Source organism: Mustela nivalis, assembly GCF_964662115.1.
Source record: "Mustela nivalis genome assembly, chromosome: 12".
NCBI lineage: Eukaryota > Metazoa > Chordata > Mammalia > Carnivora > Mustelidae > Mustela > Mustela nivalis.
The window spans coordinates 90,562,076-90,582,860 of record NC_139031.1 but is presented as its reverse complement, the minus strand read 5'-3'; the positions used below and the strand labels follow the sequence as shown (position 1 = coordinate 90,582,860).

The 20,785-nt window shown below is 49.8% G+C and overlaps 2 protein-coding genes across 10 annotated transcripts in view; one reads left to right on the top strand and one right to left on the bottom strand.

Annotated features, from left to right (window-relative positions):
- Positions 1-5,258, bottom strand: part of OGDH (oxoglutarate dehydrogenase) — a 53,470-nt gene extending 48,212 nt beyond the window's left edge. For 2 of the 5 annotated variants that reach the window (XM_082692101.1, XM_082692099.1), the window contains exon 1: positions 5,068-5,258. The gene's annotated coding sequence lies outside the window, so the exon portion shown is untranslated. The remainder of the gene's footprint in view (positions 1-5,067) is intronic. The other 3 variants (XM_082692103.1, XM_082692097.1, XM_082692104.1) reach the window with 3 other exon arrangements.
- TMED4 (transmembrane p24 trafficking protein 4) lies at positions 1,841-20,664 on the top strand. Of its 5 annotated transcripts, none has more exons than XM_082692138.1 (6): positions 1,841-2,029; positions 17,170-17,346; positions 18,522-18,622; positions 18,773-18,898; positions 19,129-19,275; positions 19,646-20,664. In XM_082692138.1, the coding sequence occupies exons 3-6, from the start codon at positions 18,539-18,541 to the stop codon at positions 19,793-19,795; spliced, it is 507 nt and encodes a 168-aa protein (XP_082548264.1). In that variant the 5' UTR covers positions 1,841-2,029; positions 17,170-17,346; positions 18,522-18,538; the 3' UTR covers positions 19,796-20,664. The 5 variants fall into 5 exon arrangements, with proteins under 5 accessions (XP_082548264.1, XP_082548263.1, XP_082548262.1 ...); XM_082692137.1 differs by lacking the exon at positions 1,841-2,029 and adding an exon at positions 5,466-5,600; XM_082692136.1 differs by lacking the exon at positions 1,841-2,029 and adding an exon at positions 5,769-6,142.
- The last annotated feature ends 121 nt before the right edge of the window (positions 20,665-20,785 follow it).

The window sequence follows — 20,785 nt, the reverse complement described above, 5'->3', positions numbered from 1 at the left end:
TTATTAAGTATTAATAAATAAATTATATGATAAAATATTAGGTATTAGTGGAAAACAAAGCCATTTGTCACTATTTATTAAAAATTTAAAGACACATACAGTGGGTGCCTGGGTGGCATAGTCAGTTAAGCATCCAACTCTTGGTTTTCACACAGGTCCTGATCTCAGGGTCATGAGATCAAGCCCCACATCAGGCTCTGCACTCAGCATGGCGTCTGCTTGGGTTTCTCTCCTCCCCTCCCTCTGCCCCTCCCTGCTGAAGTAAATAAATCTTAAAAACAAAAACAGGGGCACCTGGATGGCTCAGTGGGTTAAGCCGCTGCCTTCGGCTCGGGTCATGATCTCAGGGTCCTGGGATCGAGTCCCACATCAGGCTCTCTGCTCAGAGGGGAGCCTGCTTCCCTCTCTCTCTCTCTCTCTCTTTGCCTGCCTCTCTCTCCATCTATTTGTGATCTCTCTCTATCAAATAAATAAATAAAAATCTTTAAAAAAAACAAAAACAAAGGAGAGAACTTCAGTTTCCCACTAAATGCAGCTAAAGAGAAATCAAGTCCTCAATTTTCTTTCTGCTTCATAAATCCCAGACTGGGTGCTGAGGAAGCTGGCAACCCAGAAATGCCAAATGACTTGGAAAAAGCTGCAAATGAAGCCTGCTCCCTGTGGCCAAAGGACCACGAAAGCACTGCAGAGCAGGAGAGAACACTTGTAGACAATCATTGCTCTGCTGCAGCCTGCAGCCAGCCCTACAGAAAACACTGTGCCCACTTCGATCCCAGCGGGTGGTGTCAGAAAAGATCCAGGACTTCCATCTCCACCAGGTGACCCCCATGAGGGCAGCGGCGGCCAGGAAGAAGCCTGCATTCCACCTGTGCCCAGCAGTAACAGGGAAGCACCCTGCCCTTCCCAGGCAGGGTTAAATCACAAAGGCTTAATGGGGAACTTACACCCACACAGCAATAACAAGGAATCCCTCCCCACAGATACCAGGGAGGCTGGGTGGGGAGCCTACATTCCACCCCTGCCCAGTAGCAACCAGGCAGCACCCACGGACCTGCAGCAGTGTCAGCAGAAACCCGTTCTCTGTGTTCAGACATTTAAGATTCAAGTCTCAAAATGTCACACGCCAAACGTCCAAGACATAACCAAAGATCACCTCGCCACATCAAGAACCAGGATGATCTCAACCAAAACCCCCCAAAAAGACAATCTATAGACACCAAGAAAATAGAAATGTTAGAATTATTTACCAAAAAGTTTAAGAGAGCCAGCTTCAAAATGCTTCCTTGAGCAACTATGAACATGCTTACAAACAAAACTAAAACAAAACAAAAATTAAAAGCCCCAACAAAGAAATGAAGGATACAAAGAGGAACCAAATGGAAATTTAGAACTGAAAAAATACAACCATCAAAATTTTTTAAAATGATGGGGTAAGCTACAGATTGAAAAGGATAGAAAAAACTCAGTGAACAAAGACACAACCAAAAATTTACTCAAGTTGAACAACAGGGAATAGACACTGAAAGAAAAATGAACAGGGCCTCAGGGACATGTGGGACCATAACACGGACTTCATGATGAACGTAAATGCCGTCTACTACTGATGGCATGGAAATGTCAACAGAATCTCAAGAGAAGAAAGATGGAGGGGCTGAAAAAGTGTTCAAAATAATAATGACAAAACCCTACAGATTTGAGCTTAGTGAACCTCAAAAGAATAAACAAAGAAATCCACTGCAAGACATATCAAAATCAAAACTGAAAACTACAACTTGAAAAGCAGCTCTCTCACCAGTAACTGCGGAGGCCAAGAGAAAGTGGCACGACACTGCTTAAGGGCAGGACAATCACTGTGAACCCAGAATCCTACCTCCAGCGAAACACTCCTGAGGAATAAAAGGATGAAGGAAAACGAAGAGACTATGCCACCAGCAGACCTGCCTTGGAACAAACGACTAAGTGAAATTCTCTGACCAGAAATGAAGTGACGAAACAAGGAATCCCTCAACATCATGAAAAGAACACACGGGTAAATAGAATTTCCGTCTCTTGACTCTTCTCATTATGGGTGACAGATCAAACAAAAATTGCAACTGTCTGATGTGGTTGTAAACGTGCACAGAAGTAATACATAAGGGCATTTTAAATGAGGGAGAGTAAAGAGATGTAAATGAAGGTACGGTTTCTACACTTCCCTCAAACTGATATAAAGGTGACACCTATGGACTATGAGAAATCACATTCATATAACGTAATATCCAGACAACCATGGAAAAGGGTATTCAGAGAAATACACTCAAAACCACAGATGGCAGATAAGCACATGAAAATGTGTTCAGTGTCAGCAGCCGTCAGGGAAATGCAAACTGGAACCACAAGGACACACCACTACATAGCTACTAGAATGGCAAAAACAAAACTAAACAAAACAACGACACCACGAGTGCTGGGGAGGATGTGGAGAAAGTTACTAGTCAAATACGTTACTAGTGGGAAGGTAAAATGGCACAGCCGCTATGGAAAAGCCTGGCTATTTCTTAAAGTACTGGATATGCAACCACCACATGACCTTGTAACTGCACTCCTAGGCATCTATCCCAGAAAGACAAAAACTTACGTTCACATAAAAACCTGCATATGAATGCTTCTAGGAGCCTTATTCATAACAGCTGAAGAATGGAAACAACTCAGATGTCCTTTAATGGGGTTGCATCCAAGACCTGGAGGCATAAAAAGGAGCTAAATGAAGGCAGCAGGCTGCATTCATTGTCAGAGAACTGAGGAGTGCAAAACGCCAATCCCAAAGGTTACATGCCTTATGATTCTCTTTATATAACATGCTTCATTTGCCAAACTCATAGAAATGGAGAGATTAGTGGCTGCCAGGAGCTAAGGAGATGGAGGCAGGAGGAAAGAAGGTGGCTATGAAGGCAAGAGGAGGGCTCCTTGCAAGGAGGGAAATGTTCTGCATCTTGGCTATTCTCAATGCCAGTACCTGGTTGTGATAACATACTCTAGTTTCTGCAAAATGTTAGCAATTGAGGAAACTAGGCAAAGGGACACCGGCATCTCTCCGTACAATTTGCTGTAACTACATATGACATATTTATACGCAGAGTTATCAAAATAAGTCTCAATAATGGCAGTTATCCCCAAATTTTAAAAAAACTATCTAAAAGTTCAAAAGGTAGAGAGCACAGTATTTTTTCTTCAAATGGGGCAGTGGGGAGTGCAATCAGTTAGAAGCAGATCTTATATGTACGTGTAGGTGTGACAGACATACAATAAATACAATGTTTGGTATTTAATAAACTCTGCAAATTTAAATGAAACCCACAGAAATTCATGGTTCTGACATTAGTTTTTGAAAGCAACTAAACTGTGGTATGGCTGCGTAACCGAACACAAGACAAATCATTTAATTGTGTATTTTAAGTGAGTGAATGATACGACACACGAACTGTATCTAAAAAGCGCTGCAAAGGAAAAAAAACCCCTGAAATCTGGAATGTGCTCTCAATCATCAGGAAACTCCGATCTTGCTCCAGCTTTCCCAGATCCAGTCCTCGTCCACTCTGCAAAGCTAGAGGAGTACTGCGTGTTTTCGTATGAAACGTGCCTGCGCGAAAACAATGAGGTTTGACTGTGACAGCTCCTGCCACCGTGCAAACCAGGATCCATTCCAGGACACATGTCCTGAGGCCGCTCAGAGTAGCGGGCCTGGAAGCCTGGCTCCACAGTCCAGGACCACAGAACAAGGCACAGGGGAACGCCACTCAGAGGTCACCCCTTGGGCCCAGGAGTCATATCTCTTCCGTTCTGCAAACTCAGTTTTCTTCTGAGTCTCACACACAGCTCACACCTCGCACCGGCAGCTCCACGGAGCAAAGAGGTGCATGACTAGGATACCACCCCAAGAAGGCGCTTCGCCTCCACTGGGCCACCGGGCCTCCGAAGAGCGACCAGCAGGGTGGGGTGCTGCAGGTTGGTCTGCCAAGGCCGTGCCCCCCAGCACGGGGAGGAGGATGGGCAAAGCGGGGTGCCGAGTCCGAAAGGAGTAGGGAGTACACGGGGACCGCAGGGCGGTCCACTCAAGGGTGTCTCCCCAGGAGCTCAAGAAAGATGGGTAAGGCCTGGTGCGGAGTCCGGAGGCGCACAGAGTACGGGGTGCTGGGGAGATTTAACAACGCTCAGGGGCGTCGCCCCAGGAGTGCAGGGAGAAGGATGGGGAGATGGGCTATTCGGTCTAGAGAGGTCCTGCGGGGGGTCCGCTCAAGAGCGTCCCCCAAGGAGTGCAGGGAGGATGGGCATGCGGGCTGCTGACTCTGGAGTACTGAACCCACTGGGTGCTGGGGGCGGTCCAGTCAAGGGCGTCCCCGCAGGAGTGCAGGGAGAACGGGTAAGGCGGGGTACCCAGTCCAGAGGGTACTGGATCCACAGGGTGCTGGGGGCGGTCCTCTCAAAGGCGTCCCCCTGGGAGCGCAGGGAGGACGGGTACGCGGAGTGCTGGGTCCGGAGGAGCACTGCGCACGGGGTGCTTTGGGAGGTCCGCGCAAGGGCGTCTCCCCAGGCGCGCAGCCCCGGTAGGCGCGGGTGGAGCACGGCCTGCGGCCCGCAGTCCGCAACCGCTCCATCAAGGGCGCGCCACCCTTCCGACCCGGCAGAGGACAGCGCCGGGCGGCTCCCTCGTGACGCCTCCTCGACCTTGGGGGTCACCCCGGCCGCGGCGCCCGTTCCCTCACATCCGTCCAGCCGCCCGCCCCAAGCCCGCCACAGCCAATAGCTCGCCGCTGCGCGCCCCCCGCGACGTCCGCGCGCGCCCGCACCCGCCAATCTCCGCCCGTCAGGCGGCGCTCGCCGTACCATTGACTGTCAAACCCGTCCGTCAAGCCCTGTCCCACCCACCTCCCTCCGTCAGCCCTGCTCCATCCGGCTTCACTCCCTGTCACCGCGGCGCCAGCGACAACGAGGGCGCGGCGCCCTCACCCTCTGCCGCAACCCCAGCCTCCTGCCCGAGGGCGCGGGTCTTCCCAAACCGGGCCAGGCCCGGCGGCAGTACGCGCTTACCTGTCCCCGGCTCAGCTCCACCCGAATGAGGCGCCGACACCCCACTCCGGGGCACCAAACTCTTGACCCCGCCCCGGCGTGTGGCGTCAGCACGCAGTCCCGCCCCTGAGGGAGAAGGCCCGCCCTGCCTTGTGGGCGTGGCCTTGCGTCATAGAACCGCGCCGGCGGTGCGGCGGCGGGTCATTGTTGTCCGCGGTGAGCCGGCTGGGTTGGCGGGATGGGGTGCGCAGGGTTTCTGCGCTTGGCGGTTGGTGTCGCCGGCGAGGGGCTCGGCGGACCCGACCCGCGTGGCCGGAGCGGAAGAAGCCGGTCGGACCCCAGGCCTCAGCGCAGGGCGAGTGCGACTGGAGGCCGTCGCGGACGCCGGGGTCTCGCACGGGCGGCGGGGCCGTGAGCTGGCGCTGGACGCTGCCCTGCGCGCCCCGACTGCGCGGGCGGCGGCTTTTAGAGGCCGCTTCCCCGAGGAAGAGCGCTGTGCGAGGACGCCGGGGCGGCCGTGGGAGGCCCCGTGGGGACTGGGCGCCGCTGGCCAGGTTTGCGGCTGCGCCCTCTCCGTGGCCCGGTTATGACTGGCCGCCCGACGGGCAGTCCCGGAGCTGGAGCCGGAGCTGCTCCGTCTTCCTGAGACCCGACAGCTAATCTGCGGTGCTTCCGGCGAGGGCGGGTGCCGCGTTCACGGCCACGATGAGGAGCTTTTGCAACAGACCGAAGCGCTTCGAGGCTGGGAGTGGGAGGGCGGTGTCCGGTGACCGACGTCCGGGAGACGCTGGGCCGCGCCGCCGCCTTTTCCTTAAATATCCCCCAAGTCTCGAAGGCAACGACTGTGTTCTGTGACACGGCGTAGGCCACTGGGTGACCCGGGCCAGCTCGCCGACCCACAGAGCTCCGTCAGGGACCCAGATATCTGAGTGTGGGCCGGGATTCCGGGCGAAGCCCTATGCCACCCCTCGCGGATGCGGCGTGGACTTGGAGCCGAGTTGGAAGGGAGGGCTGCGGCGGGGTGGGGTGGGCTTTTGTTGTTTGTTTTGAGCAGGAGCTTAAGTGCTCCTAAGAGCGGAGTTGGACAGGCGTGGGGGTAAGGGTCCAGAGACCAAACCTCAGGATACTTTTATTCCCCCCCCCCTTTTTAAATTTTAGATTTTATTTATCTTGGGGGGAAGGAATCAAGGGAGAGAGAATCCTAAGCCAACACCAGGATGCGTGCAGGACCCTAGGATCAGGGACCTGAGCCAAAGTCAAGAGTCAGATACTTAACCACCTGAGCTACCCAGGCACCCCTTTAACGCCTCATTTTTAAATAAACTGTGGTAAAATGTGCATAAGGAAAAAATGCTGCCCTTTTATTTTTTAAAAGATTTTATTTATTTATTTGATAGGCAGAGATCACAAGTAGGCAGAGAGGCAGGCAGAGAGGGGGAAGCAGGCTCCCCGCTGAGTAGAGAGATGGATGTGGGGCTGGATCCCAGGACCCAGAGATCATGACCTACGCGGAAGGCAGAGGCTTTAACCCTCTGAGCCACACAGGCACCCCAAAATGCTGCCCTTTTAAAGAGGACACTCAGCATTATGTTCCCAGATTGTGCTACCACCGCCCTGCTGTTTCTGCAGCTTCTTCACAGCTCACAGCCAAGGCAGAAGCTCTGTACCCTTTCAGTAATAACTTACCATCCCATGAGCAGCCTTATCCTCTTCTCCCGTAGTAATCTCTGCTGTACCTTATGTCGCTCTAAGCTGAGAACTCTAGGTTCCTCATATAAGTGAAATCTTACAGGATTTGTTCTTTTGGCCTTGCTTAGTGCACCAAGCATCATGTTTTCAGTGCTCGTCCGCGTTGTGGCAGGTATCAGGGTTCCCCTCCTTGATGAGCAGATAATAGTCCCGTGTGGATGGTGTATCCACACTAAACAACTTGTCTATCCCTTTCTCGTTTGCTTTGTTCCCACATTTTGGTCCCTGTGACTAGCGCTACAGTGGCCGCTGGCTTGTAAAGGCCTGTGGAGCACAGTACTTGTTTATGATCCTATTGGGAGTGTACCTAGGAGTGGAACTGAGGGGTCAGGGGTAACTACGCCAGGTTTTTTTTCAGCAGCCACAGCGTTTTACATTCCCACCAGCAATATGCGAGGCTTTCTGTTTTGTTTTGTTACATTTCTAGTAAATACTCATTTCCTTTTCAAAATTTTACTGTAGCCACCTTAGTAGGTGTGAGGTATTCTCATCGTATTGCTATGCATTTCCCTGACGACCAGTGATGAACATCTTTCATTGTGTTTATTGGCCATTTGTGTATCTTTGTTGGAGAAAAGTCTGTTGGAGACTTTCCCTCTTACTGAATTGGGTTGTTGGCTCATTGTTTAGTTGGAGGATTTCTTCATATATTCCGGATTATAATCCTTCAGATCCATGATTTACACATATTTTCTCCCATTCCATAGGTTGTCTTCGCTTTCTTTATAATGTTCTTTGACAACGGCCGCTTCCAGTCGGTGACGAGAGAACTAGGCACCTACAAGTCAGCTGCAAAAGACTGGGAGCAGAGGACAACAGTTGAAAAGGACTGCTGCCACGAGCAACTCCACAGTCTCACTTTTATTGGATAGAAAACAATAGCCAATAGAAGGATTGATGAAGGTCAAACGTTAATCCCATCTTGCAGACAAGCAAGGAGGAGGATAAAGTTTATAGTTAAACAAGCACATTCAAAGGACTCATCTAACTAACAACGGCGCTTCTGGGAAGAGAAAGGAGCGATAACCGATAAGGGAAGCAGGCGGTTTTCCTTCCACCCTGAGCTGACCCGTTGTTCCTGGGTCCTCGGTTTCCCTGAAGCAGGCGGCGGCGTTCCGCGCTGGGTGGGCTGGGCGGGCTGGGCATTCTCGGCTGCCTGGCTTCTATGAAGGGATGGCATTCCGCCCTGAGCGAGCCAGGTATCCCCAGCTTCCCAGCTTCACAATTGTACATCGACCTTCTCCCCAAAGACCTGTTGCCAGTATATTTATTTCATAAGGCCATATCTAAATGTGCTTGGTAACTAGTAAAATCCTCCAGGGGCTACAGTTTGAGTAACAAATTGTGCCAAGGGGCAGCAGCAGACAACCAAAAACTTCTAATTTTGAGGAAGTCCACGTTATCCGTATTTGTTCTTTCTCCTAGCCCAGCTAAGAACCCGTTGCCAACCCAAGATCGTGAAGGTTCACCCTCCTGTCTTCTGTGTGTTACAGTTTTAACTTTTTGAAAAATTGGATGATTTTTTAAAAATTGAAGTACAATTGAGTTACAGTATAGCTTTGTTTCAGGTGTACATCATAGTGATTTGATACTTTCATACACTAAGAAATGATTCCCACAGGGACACCTGCGTGGGTCGGTCAGTGAAGCGTCTGTCTTCCGCTCAGGTCATGATTCCAGTGTCCTGAAATCGAGTTCCGCATTAGTCTTCCTTGTGTAGTGGGGAGTCTGCTTCTCTCTCTCCCTCTACCCCTCCCCGCCTTGCTCTCACTTGCTCTCTCCCAAATAAATAAAATCTTTAAAAAAAAAAAAAGAAACGGTCCCTGAGATAAGTCTAGTTACCCTCTGTCCTCGTGCTAAGTTATTAATGGTGCCACTGCCTGTCCCCCCTGTGCTGTAACCCACCACTTAATTTATGGCTGAAAGTCTATACCTCTTCATCCCCTTCACCTGTGCCCGCTCCCAGCCCCTTTCAGCAGTTTCCTGTGTCTTTGAGTCTGTTTCTCTTTTGTTCCTTTGTTTTTTTAGATTCCACATGGGAGTGAAATCCTTCAGTATTCATCTTTCTGTCTGACTTACTCCACTTAACATAATATCTGTAGATCTATCCATCTTGTTGCAAACGGTGGGATCTCATTCTTTTTATTTTTTTAAAAAGATTTTATTTATTTATTTGACAGACAGAGATCACAAGTAGGCAGAGAGGCAGGCAGAGAGAGAGGGGGAAGCAGGATCCCTGCTGAGCAGAGAGCCCGATGTGGAGCTCGATCCCAGGACCCTGGGATCATGACCTGAGCCGATGGCAGAGGCTTTAACCCACTGAGCCACCCAGGCGCCCCAGATCTCATTCTTTTTATAATTTAATAATATTCCTTTGTGTGTGTGTGTACGCGCGCGCACGCACGCGCACGTGTGCACACCACTGGTGGGTCCCATGTCATCTTTATCTGCTCATCTCTCTGTGGACACTTCAGTTGCTTCTGTATCTCGGCTGTTGTGAATAATGTTGCAATGAATGTAAGGGGTGCCTATATCTCTTCAGATTGGTGTTTTGCTTTCTTTGGATAAATTCCCAGAATTGCTGGATCATAGGGTAGTTCTGTTTTTAATATTTTTAGGAACTTGCACACTGTTTTCCGCAGCGGCTGCACCAACTTGCATTCCCACCAACAGAGCACGAGGGTTTCCCTTTCTCCTTGCCAACACCTGTTCATTGACTTGGTGATGATGGCTAACTTGACAGGTGTGAAAGGGCATCTCATGGTGGTGTTGACTCGAAATGCCTGGATCAGTGATGTTGAGCATCTTTTCATGTGTCTGTTGGCTGGTCTTCGCCTTTATACTTAGGTTGTTTATCTATTTAGAGTTAGTTTTGGCATTTGGTGTGTGGTAGGGCCTCGCCGTTATCTTTTGCTTGTAGAATTCCAGTCGTCCCCATGCCATCTCTGGAGGAAATGATTCTTCCCTGACCAAGCGGACCTGGCATCCTCTTTGAAATTCAGTTCACCACGTATGTTGGGTTTATTTCTGGACTCTCAATTCTAGTCTGTTGGTCTATATGGCTTTATGCCAGTACCACACTGTTTTGATCACTGTAGCTTTGTAGTAAGTTTTGAAACCCATAAATGTGTGTGAGTTCTCCAACTTTGTTTCTTTTTCAACATTGTTTTGGCTGTTTAGGACCCCTTGTAATTTCGTATGAATTTAAGGACTAGCTTTTCCAATTTTGCAAAAAAAAAAAAAAAAAAAATAGGCAGCGTTAGAATTTTGATAGGGACTGTGTTGAATCAGTAGACTGCTCTGGGTAGTGTTGACATCCTAACTATATCAGGTCTTCCAGTCCGAGGATACCTTGCCCTTTATTTGTGTCTTCTTTAGTTTCCTTTACCATTCTTCTTCTTACTTTTCCATGTACAAGCCATGAGCCTTGGTAAAGTTATTAATGGAGTGTTTTGGGAAGCATCTTTGGGCAGAATTGCTTTCTTAATTTCTTTTCCTGACTGTTTATTCCTGGTATATTGGTTTTTTGTGTACTGATACCGGGCCCTGTAACTTCACCGAATCCTTTTTTTTTTAAATTTATTTATTTCACACACAGAGGGAGCGCACAAGCAGGGGGAGGAGCAGGCAGAGGGAGAGGGAGAAGCAGACTCCCCACTGAACAGGGAGCCCAACGTGGGGCTTGATTCCAGGACCCTGCGATCATGACCTCACCTGAACGCAGCCACTTAACCGACTGAGCCAGGTGCCCCCTCTGATTTCGTTTATTAGGCCTGGCAGCTTTCTCTTAAATTCTTTGGGATTTTCTTTCATATATGGGATTATATCATGCGCAAATATAGCTTTTCTCCCTTTTCAGTTTGGATGCCTTCTGTTTCTTGTCTAATTGATCTGGCTGGAACTTCTGGGACAGTCTTGAATGGCAGGAGTGGACATGGGCCTCCTTGGCCTGTACCTGATTTTAGGGGAAAACTTCAGCCTCTCACTTCTGAGTCTGATGTTTGCCGTGGGATTTTTGTAGGTGCTCTTTATCATGTTGAGGAAGTCCCCTTCTATTTCTTGTTTTCTGAGTGTTTTTGATGGTGAAACGGTGTCTGATTTTGTTAAGTGCCATTTCTTTATCAGCTGAGGTAATCATGTATTTTTCTCCCTTCCATTTTATTAATGTGATTTTATTAATGTGATTCCATTGATTTTCTTCTGTCGAACCATGCTTGCGTGCATGGGACAAATCCTCCCTGGCCATGATGTACAATCCTCTTAATGTGCTCTTGGATTTGCTAGTATTTTGTTGAGGTTTTTTTCATCTATATTCATAAGTGAAATTGGTCTAGTTTTCTTTTTTTTTTTTTAAGATTTTATTTATTTATTTGACAGAGAGATCAATCACAAGTAGGCAGAGAGGCAAGCAGATAGGGAGGGAGAAGAAGGCTTCCTGCTGAGTGGAGAGCTCTATGTGGGGCTGGATCCCAGGACTCTGAGATGATGACCTGAGCAGACACTTAACCCACTGAGCCACCCAGGCGCCCCTGGTCTAGCTTTCTTTCATTGTGATAACTTTTGTTTGGCTTTAGTATTAGTGTGATACTGGCCTCATAGAATGAATTAGGAAGTGTTCCCTCCTTAGTTCGTCAGGGGAGTTTAAGTAGGATTGGTGATAAATCTGTAAATGTTTGTAGAATTCAACAGTAAAGCATCTGGTCCTGAGCCTTCTGCTTTGGGTACTCCTGTGTGTTTTTAGGGATTTCATCTAAGTTACCGTACTTGCTGGTGTGCAGGTCAGAGTGCCTTCTTGCCCTTTTTATTTCTGTAAAGTCAGTGGTAGTGTCTCTACCTCCCATCTTTGATGTTAGTGATTTATGTCTTCTCTCTTTTTTCCTTTGTCAACCGAACTGCCGATTTATCGGTGCTGTTGATCTTTTGAAAGAACCAACTTTTGCTTCCATGAACTATTGTTTTTCTAGTCTGTTTTATTTATCTCTATTTAAATATTCATTGTTCTTTCCTTCCTCTTGCTTTGGGTTTAGTTTGCTATTCTTCTTTGATTCCTTTTTAGTTTCTCAAAGTACACTTTGATGTGTAGGTGACTGATTTGCTCTTTTTCTTCTGCTTTAATGTAGACATTGGCAGCTATACGTTTTCCTCCGCACACTGCCTTCACTGCATCATACGGCTTTTGCTCAGTGTGCTTTTTCATCAACTGTACATTCTGCTTTCATTCAAGAATGTTTATACCAGTTTGGGGTGAGGTTCTAGGGGTAGAGGCAAACCCGGAAGATGGGCAGGATCTGTGTTGTCATGGAGCTGACATTCTAGGACAAACCAATAAGCTAGCAATTGACAGCCACTGGAATCCTGAAAACAGAATGGTGGAAGCACTGCTTCAGGGTTTGAAGTCTATGTTATGAAATAGGGGCCATATTTACATAGCTCAGAAATCAGTAGTGTATTACAGGGTCTGCTTTGCAAAGTTTTCCTGGCCCCCTGTTACCATCCACTTCATTATCTGCTGGCTTGCCAGATCCCATCCCTGCTGGCAGCAACTCTGTTCGTTGGATTCAGGGGCAGTCAGGTGGGGTAGACAGCAGAGATGGAGGGAATCCAGGTACATGGGGCACGGCCGTGTAGCAACCAGGAAAGAATTATTTATTTTAGCCAGTAAGGCCATACTGCCGAATACTCACGTTACTCTAAGTAACCGCTGACGTTTTCCAGCTATTGCACACTTGCTTTCTTAAATTAGTAATGCATGCTGGATATCTTCCTGTAACCGAGCCTCATGTCTGCCAGGTTCCCAGGGAGGGAAAGTGGGGGTCCGTGAAACCTCCCTGCACTGCCCTGAATTGGGCTGAGCAAGCCACAGGGCCAGGCCAGATTCCCATGGAAGGGAATGCCTTCCACCTCCCCGGGAGGAGCAGAGCGTGCAGACTCGGCGGTGGGAGGGGTGCGTGACACGGGTGTTTGCAGTCATTCTGATGTAGGAAAGACTGTTAGTGTTTGAAGCCAATGGCCAAGAAAGAATTCTTGAGATGTCTTTGATGCCAAAGGTGATTTTATTAAAGCAAGGGAGAGGACCCGTGGGTGGAAAGAGCTGCAGTGGGGTCAGAAGTAACCCATTGTATACTTTCAAGTTGGGAGGGGGTTAGGGACAGCGTGAGTCTCCCAAGGAATTTAGAAGCAAGGTTTCCAGGACCTTGAACATCTAGTTATTGTTAGGAAAAGGTCTTTATTACCATCTAATAAAACCGTAGTCATGAGACCCTTCAGATACACGTCTGTGGGTCATATGCTTGGGGGATGATTGCTAACATGTATCTTGGGTTTAGAGATAAAGGGAAGTTTCCAAAGGAATTTTTATACGTTACAGTAGACTTTACAGGATTCTGGGGGTTAGATCTAAGGTTGCCTTTTGCCCTTAGAAAAGTGTCAGCACTGAGGCAGTTGAGTCCCTAGAGGAAGGTCACTCTGCCTGTTTCAAGGACTTGTCAGTGGGCTGTAGGTAGTCAGGAAATTTAATAATTTTTCTTCTGCCTTTGTTTCCCACATCAGTTCTAGCACATGGAGACCCAGGGGCGGCTACATGCCTTGTGTAGTACCGCACACCTCTGGTCCTTTCTTGCCAGCCCAGTTTTCAAGTACATTTCCCCACACTTGTTTTTCTTTTTGACTTCAATGTTTGGGAGGTAGGAGCCAACTGCTCCATATTCTGGATTTGCCTTGTCATTTCCTCATGGCGTACTTGAACTTCTGAATTTCCTGTGAACTGCAAGATGGGACAAAAGACCTGATTTAGGCTGCACGTTACTTAGAACAGCATTCTGATCCATTGATCCTCCGGTGTTCCTGTTCTTTTACATGGTTATCCGCTGCCTGGACAGGATCCGGATTTTAAAATCTGAGTCAGGGGGCACCTGGGTGGCTCAGTGGGTTAAAGCCTCTGCCTTCGACTCAGGTCATGATCCCAGGGTCCTGGGATCGAGCCCCGCATCGGGCTTTCTGCTTGGTGGGGAGCCTGCTTCCTCCATTTTCTCTCTCTCTTTCTCTCTCTCTGCCTGCCTTTCTGCCTATTTGTGATCTCTGTCTGTCAAATAAATAAATACAATCTTTTAAAAATAAATAAATAAATAAATAATAATAAAATAAAATAAAATCTGAGTCAGACATCATTACTCATTCAGAATCCCCTAAGGGGTTCTCACTCATTTGCCAAGGTCCTTAAAGTGCCCTAAGAGGCCCACCCAACTCTCCTGCCCCCAGTTAGGACCTCATTTTCTCCTGCTTCCCTCCCATGCTTGTGCCTCTTGCTACACTGGACTCCTTGACCTTGTCCAACTCATAACAGCTCTTCAGGTAGCCATGTGACCTGCCCTCCAGGACCTCTCTCACAGGGCGCCTTCTTGATGAGCCTTCTTTGGCCACTGCGCTCTACCCCACCCCACTTCTAACCAGACCTTCCCTGTATTGGTCTCCATAACAAATTAACCAACAGGATGGGTGAAGGCAACAGAAATTTATTCTCTTACACATCTCAAGAGTAGAAGTCCAAAATCCAGATGTCAGCTAAGTCGTGTTCCCTCCAGAGACTCTGGGAGAGATGGTCTTGTGTGTCTCCCAGTTTCTGGCTGATCCAGGCATTCCTGGCTTGTGGCTGCAGTGTCTGGCTCTGGCTGCATGGTGAATCCTTTTATCTGTGCAGCTCGCTCTTTCAAGCCTACACAGTTCGGTGACAGGCACCTCGTGGGACAGTTCTCCAGAACTGTTTTCATCATACAGATCAGAAACTCTGTATCCATTAGACAACCCCCCTACTTCAGCACCACCTTACTGTCTCTACGAATTTGACTGCTTTAGATACCATCTTGTTTGTAAGTGGAATCATGCACTATTTGTTTTTCGTGACAGGCGTATTTCCCTTAGCATGCTGACCTCAGGGTTCATCCGTGCTGTGGCTTGGTGTGGGATTTACTTCCTTTTCAAGGCTAAGTGGTATGCAGTGGTGTGTTTGTGCCCCTTTTGATTTCTTTTCTGTTCATCCATTGATAGACATTTGGGTACTTCCGTTCTGGGCCGCTGTGCACAGTGCTTCTGTAAACGTGGGCATGCAAGTGTCTTTTCGAGGTCCTGTCTTCAGATTTTTAGAGCTCTAGCAGGCTGTGGAATGATTGGGTCATATGGTAGTTCTAATTTCTCGAGGTGCCTCCATGTTATTTTCCAAAGTGGTTGCACCATTTATGATGCCACCCACAGCCCCCGAGGTTCTGATTTCTCCACATGCTCACTGATAGTTATTTTCTATTTGCTTTTTACAGCAGCCACTCTGTGGGTGTGTGGTGTCTCTGTGTCTCTTGTAAAGACCCTGGTCACTGGATTTAGGGTCCAGGACAATCCAGGATTATCACATCAGGTCCTTAATTACATTTGGGAGGACCCCAAGGCAGGTCACATTCACGGGTTCCAGGGATTTCAACGTCGATCCTTTGTCTTTGGTGGGGGCACCGTTCAACCCACTACATTCCCTAACCTCTTCCCTGCTTAATTTTTCTCCTTGACACCTTCTCCCTATGGCATGCTATAGAGTGTGTGATAACCAAAAGGTGATAACCAAAATAAACCCATGAGGACAAGGACTTTTGTGTTTTGTTCACCATTGTGTCCCCAGGGTTTAAAACACCAGCACAGTAGCTGCTCATAGATATTGGCTGAATGAAGGGGCAGCTGGCTTAGGTAACTTTGGCAGAAATTGCCCACCATCTTTGAGGGGAAAAGTTTTCAGGCCTGGGGATTTCAATTACCTAACATAAGTTTTTTCCTGTGAGTAATGCAATCTCTTTAAGATTACCCATCAATTAGGACAAATTTTAGGGTCCTCTTGAAGAAAAAAAACAACAAAATTAGAACTATGAATACCATTTCTCACCAAAGTGAATCAAGATCCTTAAGGTAAACAGCAGACTTTTAAAAAAGATATTATTTATTTATTAGAACGAATTCAGGGAGAGAGCTTGAGCAGGGGGAGGGGCAGAGGGAGAAGCAGACTCCCCACCGACCAGGGAGCCCTAGCAAGGCCCCCAGGATCATGACCTGAGCCAATGGCAGATGCCCAACTGAGTGAGCCACCCAGGCACCCCCAAATGGCAGATTTTGTGTGTAGGGCAGGCAGTGTGCAAAGTGGAAAGCAAGGGAGTCAGTAAAGACTAATTGTGTTAAAAGGGTGCAGAGCACTTGGACATCTTATGGGATGATCTGAACATTAAAAAGGGGTAATGATTGTAATGTATGCAGACACATTTAGTTTTACTGCAAATCCTCCCTGGTTGTGGATCTAATGGTGTACAGGATACAGCAGTGACCAAGAGATACATCTGTAGTGACATGTTAAGATACAAACCCCCAGTCTTGAACGTGGATTCTACTGGTTGGGTGATCTGGGTGCCTCAGTAGGAAATTGCACCATCAGCATCAACAACAAACAGATTGAGGAGCTGTGTCCCTGAACGGCTTGACTTTACCTTGTTTGGACCCTGATTAAGCATTCTGAAGTTTTTTGAGACAAAGAGGAGAAACTGAACATATGCTAACTGTTAGACAACATTAACAGTAAAACTATTTAATTTTGTTGGATGTGGAAATGGTATTTTTAAAAAGTCCTTGTCTATTAGAGACAAGTATTTTTAGGTGAAATGATGTATTTTTTTTTCCTGGACATACATCATTTCTGGACACCCTTTCATATACTTCAGGGAAAACACGCCAAAGAAATGAAACAAGGCAGGCAAGAAACAGATTTTTGTTGAAGGCGGGTGATGAGTATATCAAAGTTCATTGTAACTATTCCCTCTTTACGTGTGTTTGGAAATTCTCTTTATAAAAAATTTAAGGTTTTCAACCAAGCTCTGCTGTGGTTCTATGCCCAGTAACAATGTCCTGGCTTGGTGTTCGTCTTCCTTCGTCCCAGAGAAGGGGGTGTTGTAACTAGGAGAGGCAAATACACCCATGACCCTACTCATTCTGTTTCCCTCATTCTCGCCCTCCGATTTTTTTTTTTTAGCCCAGATTTTCAGTCTCATTTTGCAGCGCTTAGTGCAACGGAAGTGGGGGTGGAGGGGCTGCAACAGCGCCCGCGTCGAGTCAGTTAACCCAAGCCTATCGCTCAGATCAGAACTGGGATCAGACCGCAGAAGGTGGCCGAAGCTTATTTATTGTCCATTCCATTAGAAGGACGTGAACTAAATGCCTGTATTTAAAAATCAGGGAGTTTCATGCCAAATCCCAGTTTCAGCTTCTGAAGAAGAGGGCTTTAAACAGAGGCTTTCGGTCCTCACACAGAACTACTGGGGAAGCTTCCCTTTTAAATGACTTTCTTTGATCCCCCAGGATACCTGTGTTGGCTCAGAATCAGAACTTACAGCACACACAGCAGCACACGCAACACCAGCCATGCCCAGAGCACCCAGAGCCCCGCTACAGCGCTTTTCTGCAAGGACGGCTCTCAGCATAGGCACGCTGCACCTCCCGGAGGGCCCCCAGTCCTCATCCCTCACCTAGGACACAGTGAGTAGTTCAGTCTGACTGGCTGGTAGAAAACCGCGGGGCCTGCGAGGACAAAATAAGACGGACTCGACCACACGCTTCGCCTTGCAGAGTCTAGTAAAAACTTGAGGAAGGGACCCTTTTCCTCATTAGTCCCCGTGCCACGCCCACCATATCTCCTTTACCATCAGTGCGGTACCTGGCAACCTCCCGCCCCGCACCCAGTGAGTCCCTCCCACGCAAGGGTCAGGAAATTCCAGCACAACAGCTGGGTCAGAGATCACGCATGGCGGTCACCATTCCGAGTGACACAGCCCCACCAGCTCGGGCAGCTCCCGCCCCGCCTTCCGCACGGGAACCCTCCTCTCCAGGCTCCTTCCCAAGTGCTGGGCCCGACGCCCCCACGCTTCCTTCCCCGCTTGGGGCCCCTCCTCCCCACGTCCCTTCCCCACACCCCATCCCTTGGATGGGACCCCATGTGTCTCCGCCCTGTCCCCCGCGCTGGACCCCACGCCCCCACGTTCCTTCCCCCGCGCGGGACCCCACGACCCCACGCCCCGTCTCCAGCACGAGACCCCTACCACTTCCCGCCCGCGGAGGAGCGGGGAACGAGCTCATCGCCACATAATCGCCCCGAGCCCGGCTATGCAGCCTCTCCTGGAAGCCGGGCGCAGGCTTGCGCCTGCGCGCAGGGGGGCGGGGGAGGAGGCGCGCAGGTAGGTGTCGGACAAAGTATAGTCTCCCGCAAAGCGACCCGGAGTCCTTCGCATACGTACTCTCCTCTCGGCCTGGCCGAGCCGCAGAGCCAGACGGACGCAGCGCGAGCGTCATGGCGCATGCGCGCTCTGCGCTCGGCTCTGTGGCGTCGGCCGGACTGGGGCGCAGGCGCGCGCATGCGCGACGGGCGGAGGGCGCGCGTTGGCAGGTGTCGGGGCGGGTGGCGGCGGGCGATGGGACGACCGGCGCTGCTGCTGCTCGCGCTGTGCGCAGCCGGCGCCCGAGGGCTCTACTTCCACATCGGGGAAACCGAGAAGCGCTGCTTCATTGAGGAGATCCCCGACGAGACCATGGTCATCGGTCAGGCGGGGCGAGGGAGGACAGGGCCCTGTGTGTCCCCGAGACGCGGCCACGGCGCCCCGCGGAGTGTGGGAGCCGGCCGGAGCAGGCGGGTCGTGACGGCTGTGTCTGCTCCGCAGGGAACTACCGCACCCAGATGTGGGACAAGCAGAAGGAGGTCTTCCTGCCCTCGACCCCCGGCCTGGGCATGCATGTGGAGGTGAAGGACCCTGAAGGCAAGGTAGGGCCACCGCTGGTCGTGCTCGGGCTGTGGCACAGACCCTCTGCAGCCTCCACGAGGCCACGCTTCCCCCGACTTCTCTGGGCCGTGCAGGGCTCTGAGGACAGGGCAGCGTGCAGGTGGGGGCTGTCACGGTGTGTCCCGTTGCAGGTGGTGCTGTCCCGGCAGTACGGCTCCGAGGGTCGCTTCACCTTCACCTCCCACACACCCGGTGACCATCAGATCTGCCTGCACTCGAACTCCACCAGGATGGCTCTCTTCGCTGGCGGCAGACTGGTAAGAGGATTGCCTCTTTGGCCAGAGCTCAGAATCTTTCCCCTGATTCTGCCGAGTTCTGACCTAACGGCCACCGTCATTTGGGACACTTTGGGACACAGTCACAATCAGAAATAGGTGTTGCATTTCTGTCTCACTGCTAGGGACGAGAATAGGTTCCCCAACCTCTAACGGAAACTCCGAGGGTTTCCAACTTTGGGGCTTCGGGGCTCCACCCCGTGTCTTTGTAGCGTGTGCACCTGGACATCCAGGTTGGGGAGCACGCCAACAACTACCCCGAGATCGCTGCCAGGGACAAGCTGACAGAGCTCCAGCTCCGAGCCCGCCAGCTGCTTGATCAAGTGGAACAGATCCAGAAGGAGCAGGATTACCAGAGGGTAAGCATGCGTATGACCGTACTCGGATGTGGCAGATGACCTTTGTGCCTGCCATGCCCCCTGGAAGTTTCTGTTTAAGGCCTTTCCCGCTTGGGAGCTCAACTGTTCAGAGAATGGGGTGGAGGGTGTCCGTGTACCCGGCTGCTTCCAAGCTTTGCAAACTGAAGAGCATTGAGCACCACTCCCAGCCTGGCAGAGCTGGTTGTGGAGGGGCAGGCAGCACTCTCCTGGGGCACTCCCCACGGAATCCGAGGCAGCGTCTCAGGAGGCATTTGGTCCTGAAGCTGAATTTCACACAGCAGGGAAGGGCCTCACAAGAGCGGGGACCATCTGTCCTGCACGTTTAATCCCGGCCTGTTGTCCTACACAGTATCGTGAAGAGCGCTTCCGTCTCACCAGCGAGAGCACCAACCAGAGGGTCCTGTGGTGGTCAATCGCTCAGACGGTCATTCTCATCCTCACTGGAATCTGGCAGATGCGTCACCTCAAAAGCTTCTTTGAGGCCAAGAAGCTGGTGTAGTATCCTCTCCGTACGATCCCTCCCCTTCACCTCGATTATTTTGTACTTTCCTCACCCAATACCGTATCCACCTGGATTTTGAGGGAAAGAAAATGAAAAAAGAATACAAGCCACATTGGTTCCATGGCAACAAAGCGCTCACATCAGCCACTCACTCACACTGGTTCTCAAGGACCCAGGACATTGGTCCAGGTTTTCAAAGGTCTGTTTTGGGGTTTGTTCAGAATCGAAACTGACCCCGGATGACGTCTGGCTTGTTTCACCTGCAGTGATTCCCCTCATCCTCTTACAAAAAGAGCAAGTGAAAAAAGTCTCTGCTATTCCTTTAACTTCTCTTTTTACGTCTACTTAGGCAGTAGGCTGCTGAAATGCCCCACCAGGGAGGCCCTGCCTCACTGTCCCTCGTGAGTCCTGGGTTTGCTCAGTGGCTTTGTGAATGTAAATAAGGGGCAGAGGCCTCAGAGGATTGAAATGTTTTTTCTATATATCAGAACTATTTTTTGATAAATTATATATATTTTAATTCCTAGTTGAAGTGTTCCTGCCTGTGTGTGACTAGCTGAAAACACCAGTGCGGCCTCGTCTGCTTTCTGTGTACCCGTACGTTTCTGCTAAGGGCCACAGCAGCTCGCAGACACCACAGGTGCTCTCAGGGCCTTCCGAGAGGGCCGAGCAGGGACTCCCTGGACGCCGGGGATTTCATCCCGTGGGGCCCCAGAGTGAGGTGGTGGCGGAACTAGCACAGGCAGGGCCCTCCTCCCCTCCCTCTTCTCTTCACTTTTATTTAAGCTGTGCTAAATGTTTCTTCACAGGAACCACATTTGGTTCTTCATACAGATTTTTCCAGTGAAATAAAATGTGTTGTAGTAGCTGTGTTTGAAGTGAACTAAGAGGCTGTGGGCAGATGGGAAGCACAGAGCTGGGTGGAAGAGAGGCCCCAGCCTTCCCCGCTACCGTGCTGACCTGCAGTGGGTGGGACGTCTGCAGGGG